Genomic DNA, 12,720 nt, shown 5'->3' with positions numbered 1-12,720 from the left:
TTGGAAGACTTTTAATGACTGCTTCTATTTCTTTAGGGGTTTTAGGATTGTTTAGATGGCTTATATGATCCTGATTTAACTTTGGCATCTGGTATCTGTCTAGAAAATTGTCCATTTCATCCAGATTTTCCATTTGTGTTATTTTCCACTTGAGTTGTTTTATAGTAGGATCTGAAGTTTTTTGGATTTCCTTGTTTTCTGTCGTTATGTCTCCCTTTTCATTTCTGATTTTCTTAATTTGAATACTGTCTCTGTGCCCTCTGGTTAGTCTAGCTAAGGATTTATCTGTCTTGTTGATTTTCTCAAAGAGCCAGTTCCTGGTTTGGTTGATTATGTGTATAGTTTTTTTTTTTTTTATTTCTACTTGGGTGATTTCAGCCCTGAGTTTGATTATTTCCTGCTTTTTACTCCTCTTGGGTGAATTTGCTTCTTTTTGTTCTGGAGCTTTCAGATGTGCTATCAAGTCGCTAGTGTATGCTCTCTCCTGTTACTTTATGGAGGTACTCAGAGCTATGAGTTTTCCTCTTAACATTGCTTTCATTATGTCCCATGAATTTGGGTATGTTGTGGCTTCATTTTCACTAAATTCTAAACAGTCTTTAAATTTTTTCTTCATTTCTCCCTTAACTAAGTTATCATTAAGTAGAGAGTTATTCAGCTTCCAAGTTTATGTGGGCTTTCTGTTGTTTTGTTGTTATTTAAGACCAGACTTAGTCTGTGTTATCTGATAGGATGCATGGGATTATTTCAATCTTCTGGTATATGTTGATGTCTGTTTTATGACCAATTATATGGTCAGTTTTGGAAAAGATAATGTGAGGTCCTGAGAAAAAAGTCTATTCTTTTGTTTTGGTTGAAATGTTCTGCATATATCTTTTAAATCCATTTGCTTAATAACTTCTGTTAGTTTCACTGCACCTCTGCTTAGTTTCTGTAGCATGATCAGTCTATTGCTGAGAGTTGGATATTGAAGTCTCCCACTACTATAGTGTGAGGTGCAGTGTGTGCTTTAAGCTTTAGTAAAGTTTCTTTTATGAATGTGGGTGCCCTTGCATTTGGAGCATAGATGTTCAAAATTCAGAGTTCATCTTGGTAGATTTTTCTACCAAGTATAAACTAGTATAAAGTATCCTTCATCTTTTTTGATAACTTTTAGTTGAAAGTCATTTTTATTTGGTATTTGAATGGCTACTCCAGTTTGTTTCTTGGGACCATTTGCTTGGAAAATTGTTTTCCAACCTTTTACTCTGAGGTAGTGTTTGTCTTTGACACTGAGGTGTGTTTTGTGTATGCAGCAAAATGCTGGGTACTGTTTACATATCCAGTCTGTTAGTCTATGTCTTTTACTGACGAACTGAGCCCATTGATGTCAAGAGATATTAAAGAAAAGTGATTGTTACTTCCTTTTATTTTTGTTGTTAGAGGTGAACTTCTGTTTGTGTGGCTATCTTCTTTTAGTTTTGTTGAAAGATGATTACATTCTTGCTTTTTCTAGGGTGTAATTTCCCTCCTTGGGCTGGTGTTTTCCATCTACTATCCTTTGTAGGGCTCAATTTGTGGAAACATTGTGTAAATGTGGGGCAGTGAGAAGTTCTGACAGCTGGAGTCCAGTAAAGCAGAGCCACCTTGGAATCACGGAGACCCACTGAGTATTTGCTTATAAGGGATGGTAGGCATTCGGTGAATTGCTCCTGACACCAATGGCTCAGATTTCAGCCCAGACCCCTCGTAGCTGCCCCTGTAGGAGATGTGACTTGGGACTTTCCAGCTACAGATGAACTCTCTTGCCAAGCCAAATGGCTGCTGAACTTGGGGGAAGTTATGTGATAGTAAGGAAAACATAATGTCTATCTAGAATTCATTAATTGCTGTTCAGAACTGATCTTTTTACCCTCAAACTGTATTATCCATGGAAAATTGATTCTATAATCTCTTGCCTTGCCTACCTTCCTCACCCTCTGACTTAACTGTGTTACTCCTCTGTCCTATGATTTCTTCTGATACTTCCACCCACCCAAAATTTTCACCACAAATGACACAATCACTCCCAAGTGCCCAAACTGGGATTTCTTATGGGGTCCCTTGTTCCGCGGGTCAATGGGTTCTGGCCAGGTGTGCACGGGATTCGGCTTTGACAAATAGACACTACACAAGAAGTGTTCTATCTGAATGTATTTCTTAAAAATGACATGAGACTTTTACAATCATTGTAAAAGAGAAATGAAAAATCTGGCAGCTCAGTAGTCGAGGTGCATCTGAGGCCATCTAAAACACGCTAGGTCTAAAACATCAGCCATCTCCTCTAGACTGGTGCAGCACTCCCGGGCTCCGAGTAGGTTCGGGCTGCATGGTTCTGGCTAGAGTCCCAGGGGGCTGTGGGTGCAGGAGCCAGGAGGGTACAGGTTTGAATCTTAAGTCCTCAATGTTGAATCTTCAATGTTGAATGCTCGAATCTCGAATACTCAATCTCTTGAATCTCGACTGGTGCTGCACCCCCCTGGGCCCCAGCGCTCCAGGCCGGGGGGAGGGGGAATACATGAATCTAAGCCCTAGTCCACCTAAGTTCTGGTTCTAGTCCGAGTGTGAGCAAGTCTGAATGTTGAATGCAGACTGCTGAATCTCAATGTTGTAGACAATCTCTCACACACATACACACTCAGATTAAGGTCCCGCCCATTTTAGGTAAAACGCCCACTATACTAATCTTTTGGGGAAGTAGAGACAGTCTCTTGCTAATTCCTAGGAGTGGTTCAGCTGTAGTACATGACTGAGAATGAGGATTTTACTTGACCTTGCCCTGGGATAAGTCTCTCCTTCAGTGAGCTTCAGTGCCCTACCCACAATGCTGGAGGCAATTATTTAGAATGGCTTAACATTCTAAGCCAGGGTTTGACTAGGACTTTGGAACATTGGTGAAGGTCAGAGAGCAATGTCCGAATTTTCTTTTTCTAGCTGTTAAGAAATGATATCTTTGTGGGCCCCTAGCACACAAGTACGAGGACATATCTGGGCTACCTCTGAGTTTGGGGTGCCTGGCAACAATGCGGAGGCAGGAGACTGACTTTCCTTGAAGTTTACGCCTCAAATACCACCGTCATGCAAAGTGTGCGTGGCACCAAAGCCTCTATACTTATCCCAACATTTATTCTAATGACATCTCTCTTTTAAAAAACAGAAAAAGGGGAGATGTGGGTCAGTGAGCAGTTCTGACAGCCAGAGTCCAGCAGAACAGAGCCACCTTGGAACCCCAGAGACCCACTGAGCATTTGCTTATAAAGGATAGTAGGTGTTCAGTGATTGCTCCTGACACCAATGGCTCAGATTTCAGCCCAGACCCCTCACAGCTGCCCCTGCAGGAGATGTGTGCTCTATCAGGCAGACACTGCCTCAAACTCCCAGCATTCTAGCTGGACCTTACACACAGTCATCTGACCACAAGCCAGGCATGCCATGCCCCATACAATAAAAGGGGTGGTTTGCCCCCTCCTCACTCTCTTACTCTCCTATTCTTCTCTTTAACTCTTACTTCCTCTTGCCCTCTTGCTCTCTCTCTAACCTCTCTCTACTCTTTGTTCTCTGTCTTTCTTCCTCTCCTCCCTTTCTCTCTCTCTCTCTCTCCTTCCTCTCCTTTTTTTCTCTCTACTTAACCATATCCTTCCTACAATAAAATAACTCATTCATACATTGCCTCCCTTTTAATTAAGGTGCCATGCAGCAAATATGTCAGCACTGGGAGAAAGAGAGAGACCCAGGCCTCAGCAGCAGGCCCCCTGCCACCAGGGAGAGAGAGAGCCTCAGACAGGCAGGCGGGGCCCCAGCCCAGGTCCCCTGCTTTTGGGACAACATGTAAATTTGGTTTTGTCATGGAATCTCTTGATTTCTCCATCTATGGTAATTGAGAGTTTTGCTGGGTATAGTAGCCTTAGATGGCATTTATGTTCTCTTAGGGTCTTTATGACATCTGCCCAGGATCTTCTAGGTTTCATAGTCTCTGGTGAGAAGTCTGGTGTAATTTTGATAGGCTTGCCTTTATAGGTTACTTGACAATTTTCCTTTACTGCTTTTAATATTCTTTCTTTGTTTTGTGCATTTGTTGTTTTGATTACAATGTGACAGTCAGAATTTCTTTTCTGGTCCAGTCCATTTGGAGTTCTGTAGGCTTCTTGTATGCTCATTGACATTTCTTTCTTTAGGTTAGGGAAATTTCATTCTATAATTTTGTTGAAGATATTTACTGGCCCTTTAATTTGAGAATTTTACTTTCTTCTATACCTATTATCCTTAGGCTTGGCCTTCTCATTGTGTCCTGGGTGTCCTGGATGTTTTGGGTTAGGAGCTTTTTGCATTTTGTGTTTTCTTTGACTGTTGTAAAATTCTGGCATATATAGTATATGGAAAACAGGGCAGATGACAAAAGTCACATAGACAGATGATGGCCGCATCAAGGTCAGTGAGATCAGACAGCAAGACAAAAGTCACATAGGCAAGTGATGGTCACATCAAGATCAGTAAGATTAGACATCCAGGTGTGAAGCAGAAGAGCAGTGGTGCCCTTCCCCGCTGGGCTATCTTGGCAGTCCCAAGCGAATTCTCTGGGTCTGTCAGAGGCAAGCACCAGGAAGTCCCATTCTAGCAGTTCCTGAGAATGCCCTTAAGTGAGGGAAGCCCTTCAACTGCTCTCTGGTATGTAAAACAATTCTGTCTTCTGTGGGACTGCTCTGAGAATTCTATGTTTACAGTAAGCAATAGTGCCTGCCTTCTGTTTCTAACTCTTGAGACATCTTGTCTGATAAGGCAGCTTCCTTGTGAAAATTTCAGTAGGCAATAATGCCTGATCTCTATCGCTAACTCCGGGGACATCCTGTCTGATTTGGCAGCTTCCTTATGAGAATTCCAAGCTACCAACAGCTTGATATCAAATTAGGATATATTGGAACGCTGTGCTGGCCAGGGAACAATGTTTAATCTTAGTTTTAACTATTTACGAATCCTTTCTTGGAGCACCTTTATGCCTGAATAAGAAGGCATGTTGACTATTGGAAAGACTAATCTGGAACACATCTGAGTTAGGAGATGCCAGAGACTGAATACCCAGGAGGCAAGCTCCCTTTGGAGCTGTACGCCTCAGGTCTGTGATCAGGTCTTTAAGCCTGACATACAGACTTTACTGGAGTAAATAAGTGGGTATGGCAGATTTTAAATCTGGATCTGACTTTTCTGGCATGATGGAGTATCCAGGACCTGCTGTAGTGGGAGAACTGGGTTCTGATGATGCCAAGTATACATAGTTTCTGTTGCTTATGTTCTTGTGCTTGCCTCTCACCATCTGGTTATCTCTAGTGATAACTGCCCTTGCTGTCTCTGACTGGAGCCTGTCTCATCTTTGATTCTAGTTGTATCAGAACTCCTCAGAATCCAGCTGTCTCTGAGAGTCTGTGATCCTATGATCCTGAGATTCTGGGTGTGTCAGAGCTCCTGTGAGTCAAGCTGTCTCTGGGATCCTAATATCCTGGTGTGACTAAGCTCCTGAGATCCTTTTATGTCACTGCTCCTGGGAGTCAAGCTTTCTCTGTGTAGGGGTAGGTGGGGAGCCAGAGCCCTGGGTTTGCTTCAAGCACAGGTACAAGCTGGAAGTAACTGATTACTCTGGCTGGGTGGGAGTTTGTGTTTCCCTGGTTCCTGTGGGAATCCCAGTTATGCTGGATGTTGAGATAGATGCTGTGGCCTCAGCTGTGATCTTGAGTGTGTCAGAGCTTCAGTGCTCCTGGGTGAGTCCAATCTGGGAGTTGAGTTTCCTGTGATCCTGTGATCCTGTGATCCTCTGATCCTGGGTATTAACAGAGCATCTGGGAGTTTGGCTCTCTCTGGGAGTTGCAAGAGTTAGTGCAGAGCCAGCACCTGGTGTCTGCTCCGGGTACAGGTTCAAACTGGAGGAAACCCATTCCACTGGCCAGGCAGGGTTTCCTATATCCCTGGAACCCAGGAGATTCCATTCAGTCCAGTGTTGGGGCAGATGTTGTGGCCTCCTCACTTGTGATCCTGAGCATGTTAGAGTACCTGGGAGTCGAGCTTCCTCTGGGTCTTGTGGGACTGGGTACTGCTTTTTCTTATTCTTGAGTGCCTTTTTAGTATTCATTGAGATACTAAATGCATTCATAAATAGACATATATGTCTATTAATTACATTTGGGTCTTTAGAACCAGAAAACCTTGAATTTGAACACCTGGATGCCTGTTTACCTGTTTGACATTTATTTTTCAATTTATTATCATGACTCAGTATTTTACCAGTTGAAATGGACATTTTCTTAGTTTGTAATAAACATGTAGAGTTTCTGTCACTATGAACACATATAATGCATAAGAAGTATTTATGATCAGTACATGTTATCCACTTACTTTTATGATTGTCTCTAAAGATCTGTCAATTCCCATCTTGGCCTTTCTTTTTATCTATCTACACATCTAATACAGTTTTTCAGATACTAGTAAACCAGAATTACAGTGCCATAATGCTGAATCTCTACTTTCCAGGATTGATCATGTCCAATGGCCAGACATGGAAGGAGCAAAGAAGATTCGCACTGATGACACTCAAGACCTTTGGATTAGGGAAAAAGAGCTTAGAACAACGCATACAGGAAGAGGCTGACTGTCTTGTGGAGGCTGTAGGAGAGGAGAAAGGTGGGCATTTTTCACAGCATGGTCCAGGGTCCTCCTGCCATTCTATTCACTGAACAAATTCTTTTTAATTATCTAAAGCTCACCTGCAGTGGGCACTAAGGATTGAACAGTGAACATATAACTGGGATCCTATCCCAGGAGGTCTGCTGTTTAGTAACACAAATAGATCATTAAACAAATTGCTTAACTTAAACCCTGCTTATCTATATGACTTTCCACATATTGAATAATGCCAGGCAACAGTAGTGAGCTGTAGACAGAGCTTTTTATATTATTTTCTGTTGTGAATACTTTATGTCACACTGAATAAAATAAAAAGAGAGAAAAAAGAAAGGAAAGAAAGAGAGTGGGAAAGAAAAAGAGAAAGAAAGAAGGAAGGAAGGAAGAAAGAGAGAAAGAAAGAAAGAAAGAGAGAGAGAGAGAGACAGAAACAAAGAAACAAAGAAAGAAAGAGAGAAAGGAAGAAAGAAAGAAAGAAAGAAAGAAAGAAAGAAAGAAAGAAAGAAAGAAAGAAAGGAAGGAAGAAAGAGAGAAAGAAAGAAACCTTTATCTTTGAAAGACTTATGCCTCCCCCTCTCCCCACCTCCAGGACAGCCTTTTGACCCTCACTACAAGATCAACAGTGCAGTTTCCAATATCATTTGCTCCTTTGCCTTTGGGAAGCGTTTTACATATGATGACAGTCAATTTCATGAGCTGCTAAGGTTATTAGAGGAGGCCACATGTTTGGAGGCGTCAATGATGTGCCAGGTATGTTCTTTTTTGCATACTTTTGAAAGACTACTGGATTGGGAGTGATACAAAAAGAGGTTTCTCTCTTTGTTTGGGGGATTCTTTCAAACAATATGCAACATTTTTAAAAGATGAGTTTGAGGGGCTGGAGAGATACCTCAGTGGTTAAGAGCACTGACTACTCTTGCAGAGGTCCTAAGTTCAATTCCCAGCAATGGCATGGTGGCTCACAACCATCTGTATTGGGATCCAACACTTTTTTCTAGTATGTCTGAAGACAGTGATGGTGTACTCATGCATAAAATAAATAAATAATTCCTTTTAAAAGTTGAATTTCATACAAATCTACTTATAATACATTAACTTAGTACACACAAAGCATTTCTAACATTTAGTGATCTATTTTAATATTTACATTAGTATATATACATGTATGTGGGAAATTCCTTATTTAAAAACAAATAACAATGTTTTCATTTACTAGGATTATCTTCTTCTGTGCTTCTCTCTTTCTCCCTCAGAGTTACCTGCTGAGGGTATGTTCTACCTCATGAATTTATCTTAAGATTCCTCTCTCAACACAGTGCAGTGTCTGAATGGGATGTCATTGTCTCTGTAGTTAGGTATTTGAGCCATCCTAGGTTTAGGGTATTAAGAATAATATATCCATGAATGTTCTTGTGCCAGTGTTCATTGAACACATTGACTCCTTGGGGGTTTTAGTGTAATTTTAAATAAATTATTTAATAAATTTTTACAATTATACTGTAATTATATGATTTCCTCCTTCCCTTTCCCTCCCTTAAACACTTCCAGGCACCCTTCCTTTGTCTCCTTCAAATTCACATCCTTAATTTGTAGTTAATTATTATTTCTTATGTGTATATATAAAGTTATGTTTCTAAATACAGAATAAAACATTCTCAGTCTATATATTGTTAATTTCAGGTATGTTTACAAGGATGATCATTTGATGTTGGATAACCAATTTCTGAGTTCTTCCCTACAAGATTGTTTCTCTCATTCTCATCTATCATCAGACTGTCTTGACCCTACAGCTCACAAATAATGACATAGATAGACTTACTATTATTTATTATATCTTAGACCTTAGCTGGCTGACCCCTACCTAGCTGGTATAACTTACTTAACACACTTATTCTAGTCCATGTTTGCCACATGACCTGTTACCCCTCACTTGTCCTGGTATGCCCAACTTCTCTGAGTTTGACTAGCAAATTTTACACCTCTCAATTTTTCCTCACTGTTCCTATCCTGCCTATCCTATCCTCTCCTAACTCAGCTATCAGCCATCAGATCTTTATTAAACCAATCAGGAGGTGATAGAAGTATATGCTTACAAAAAAACCTAAAAAGGCAATATTCCATAAAAATAACAATACCAAAGTCTGGACAATACTCAGCTCTCTACTGGTACAGAAATCAACTTTTGAATAATACAAAGACAACCCTTATACAGTGAACAAAAAAGATTACCCAAACATCTTCTCCTTTTAGTCCAATAAAAGGCTCTTTCTTTAATATCAATAGATTATTTGCAATAAAAACAATTATGAGAACTATCAGGTAAGAATTACATGCACAATATCTAGTATTTGGCAATCTTAGACCTTAGCTGGAGAACATAGTTCACTATCTTATCTTGTTGAGTCCAAAGGTCTATATCTAAATCACTTTCCATAATAACTTGCATTTATTAACCTAAAAACATCTTCTCAGACCTTAAAACATTATCTCAAATCCTGAACATCTTAAGATTACATGTAAGACTACAACTTTCTAGTCTTCAACACCATCCAAGGCCTGAGAAGAATAAATATTACCCGAGTAACAGGAAGTGATAGGTAAGCAGCTTCCAAAATTGCAGAAAGCACAGAGACTGATGGCGGCCTAGATAGTCACCCAACTTTCCTCTGCATTAATCTTCAGCTTATAGGAAGATTATCTGACAGACTTATTTGTGAAGCATGAAATTTGAAGGCCTGGCCAACTTTGTCTTGGCAAAAATTGTGTCTTGATTTCCCAGTGTTCTACTTGTCCACAGTTTGGACAACATGCTGACAGAAGTTGAAGTAAGGGCAGTTTTTTGTCCAGTAGCTAGCCTTGCCACATTTGAAGCAAACTTCATATAGAAGTTCTTCAATGTCCATCAAAGTTTCATGGGGGTGAAGCCAATAACTGACATGTCTCACTGTCATAAAAAGCCTATTATTATTAAAACATCTTAAATGCCAAATTTGGTAGGTCTCTGAAGTATTTGAAAATGACTTATCTAAAGTTTATCAGAATAGGCAAACTTTGTTCATCTCCAGCTAGATACCATCTGCTTAACGTTAAGAAGATCTATAGGGACTAAATAAAGCTTACTTTTGTAAATAACTAAACTAGTACCTAATAAGACTACAAGTTTGATTTCTATAGATGTCTAACTACTAACCTGCACTTGTTAGTTATACTAAGCAGTTTGTAATAGTGGCTTTCAAGGATTAAAACTTTACATTACAGTTTTAAATGAGTTGCACATAGGTACAAAAGAAAAGAGGAAACATTTACAATATGTTGTAACAAAAACAACCACAAATTTCTATCAATATAAAAAATTTAAGCCCATATAAAATATTTGAGACTGGTGGCTGCATTTACTTTAAATGATTCAATAATCTACTCTTTTGTCCTGTCATTCCTATATCCCCTCCTTTTCATCCCATCCTTTCTCACCAGTTTTCCCTTCACATTAGATAGAAGAGAAGGAAACATAGAAGGAAGAAAGAGAAAGAGAGAAGGAGAGCCTTGACTCTAACATCTTTTACTTTGTTTCCTCCCTGATCAAGATCATTCACTACTTACAACCAACCCTCCACATGAGGACAAGCATCCATCACCCACTGAACTACCACAAACCACCCACCCTACCTCTTGGAGATAGGAACATAATGTTCTTCAAACCGCTTCCTACTGTCTGAGGGCAACAGCCACTTTTGGGGGCCAAGTACTGCAAGATCTAGCTGTCTTCTTTTCTGTCCAGTTTCTGTGAGATGGGAAAATGCAAGGCCTGACTGAAGTCCTGACTGAAGCAGTCACCTGAGCTAGCCACCTTGAACTACTACTGAATGCAATTTTTTTCTTTTCGTGTTTGTATTAGATATTTTCTTTATTTACATGTCATATGATATCTCCTTTCTCAGTTTCCCCTCCAAAACAAAAACAAAAACCAAAAAATAAAATAAAATAAAATAATAAAATAAAATAAAATAAAATAAAAAAACAAAACAAAACAACAAAAACCCTATTACCACCTCCCTCTCCCTACTCACCAACCTACCCTCTCCCGCTTTCTGGCCCTGGCATTAGCCTACACTGGGGTATAGAACCTTCACAGGGCCAAGGGCCTCTCTTCCCATTGATGACCGACTAGGCCATCCTCTGCTACATATGCTGCTGGAGCCATGAGTCCCACCATGCATACTCTTTGGTTGGTGGTTTAGTCCCTGAGAGTTTGGAGGGTACTAGTTAGTTCATATTGTTGTTCGTCCTAAGGGGTTACACACCCTTCAGCTCCTTGGGTCCTTTCTCTAGCTCCTTCATTGGGGACCCTGTGCTCAGTCCAACGATGTCTGCAAGTTGGTACAAGAGTATGCAAGCAATATTTATAAGCAGTAGTTCCCTAGACCCCTGTGGAGTTCTTCATATATGGAATAGCATTCTGCGAGCGGATACAATGAGATTCCACTAGTAAAGAGTCAAATATTAACATTTCTTTAAATACTGACATACTTTAATGTTATTACTAGTACTAAAATTATTTACATTGTTTTAATTGTTATCAAACCTGAATGTAGCAGAAGTAACAACAGCACACATCTACCTTAGTTTAAGTATTGTTGGTGTTATGCTGTGCTATATTATATGTTTAGCCCAAAATAAAATTGAAATTTATTAATCATCTACTTGATTCCAGTAAAGATTGACATCTCACCATATAGAAATTAAATCATATTGGAGAAATAAACATGCACAACTACCTGCACAATTCATATAAGTGGTTATTTTCCTGGGAGAAAATCCTTCCAATGAATTAAAAATAAGGAAAAATATGCTTATGTTTTCTATTATAATCAATGAGCAAAGCTTCAAACACTTGACATTTGAGCATTACTTTCATGGAGAATAGAGCCCATGCTAGTTTCAGAGATATTGTATATTTGCAATGAATACCAACTACATTGTCCTTAAATAGAGATGTCTTCAGTGTTGTCATAGAGGCCATGGTGGTTTGACTATGTAGAGGATGGATAATGATGACTATTTGGAAGGCTTCATATCTGTAGGTATTTCAGGTAAAAAGCACTGTTTGACTTTGAGAGTGGTGAATGATTTTTGAGAATTGTAAGTCAAGAAGTGGAGCTATGTAATGACATTGGTAAATATTCTCACAGGAAAATATTTACAAAATGATTTGAGAAGGTACTAACATTGGAATCAGAAAAAGTATTGAATTGTATGCTAGCATTCAGATAATAGAGATGATGGTATACTCCAGGGGTCAAGAAGCTGGGGTCATAAAATCTGCCCTGTTCCTTCATATATTTTGCATGGCACAGTTGAAACATCTGTATAGGCAGGCATAAGTGGGAAACCAAAAACCAAGATGGCACCAAAGTTACCCCAAAGAAAACAGGTGGAAAACAATGTTATTTAAAATGTGGCAAAGTTACTTCATAGTGTCACTAATATTTTCTTATTTTCTTTATAAGCTCTATAATGTCTTTCCATCCATAATTCAATATCTTCCTGGATCACATCAAACAGTTTTGAAAAACTGGGAAAAACTGAAATTGTTTATTTCCCATATGATGGACAGTCACCGGAAAGATTGGAATCCTGATGAGCCGAGAGACTTCATTGATGCTTTCCTTACAGAAATTGCAAAGGTGAGTAGGACCAACGGCCTGGGTCTTCCTGGGAATAAAAATATGGATGAGAAGATTGCAGCTGATCTTGCTCATGCTGCCCTGTATTTAAGGCTATACACAGTGCTGACTCACTACAAGATGAAGCTCAGTGTCTGTTAGCCGCGTGAGCCTCTTCTGAGGATTAAGGAGATTCCATCACCAAGATGCTCCAAACTCTCAGAGGGCAGTGAGAGCTTTTGCTATTGGCTCCTTCCTTCATTTTCAGTACCAAACCTGTAGCATCTTTATTCTCTCATCATCTGCTTCCAGCTTTACATCTCCTCTCCCTGGTTCTTATGTTCAAACCCTCCTCTAATAACAATAATTCAGG

The 12,720-nt window shown here is 39.6% G+C and overlaps 1 protein-coding gene across 3 annotated transcripts in view; it reads left to right on the top strand.

Moving 5' to 3' along the window:
* The window catches only part of LOC116096254 (cytochrome P450 2J3-like), a 45,098-nt gene that overhangs the window by 14,394 nt on the left and 17,984 nt on the right, over positions 1–12,720 (top strand). For all 3 annotated transcript variants that reach the window (XM_031377882.1, XM_031377883.1, XM_031377884.1), the window contains exons 3-5: positions 6,535–6,684; positions 7,274–7,434; positions 12,192–12,368. In XM_031377882.1, coding sequence (XP_031233742.1) covers positions 6,535–6,684; positions 7,274–7,434; positions 12,192–12,368 — 488 coding nt within the window. The remainder of the gene's footprint in view (positions 1–6,534; positions 6,685–7,273; positions 7,435–12,191; positions 12,369–12,720) is intronic.

This window comes from Mastomys coucha, unplaced genomic scaffold (assembly GCF_008632895.1).
Source record: "Mastomys coucha isolate ucsf_1 unplaced genomic scaffold, UCSF_Mcou_1 pScaffold18, whole genome shotgun sequence".
In the NCBI taxonomy this organism is placed as follows: Eukaryota; Metazoa; Chordata; class Mammalia; order Rodentia; family Muridae; genus Mastomys; species Mastomys coucha.
The sequence above is the reverse complement of the archived record's forward strand: the minus strand, read 5'-3'. Positions and strand labels throughout refer to the sequence as shown.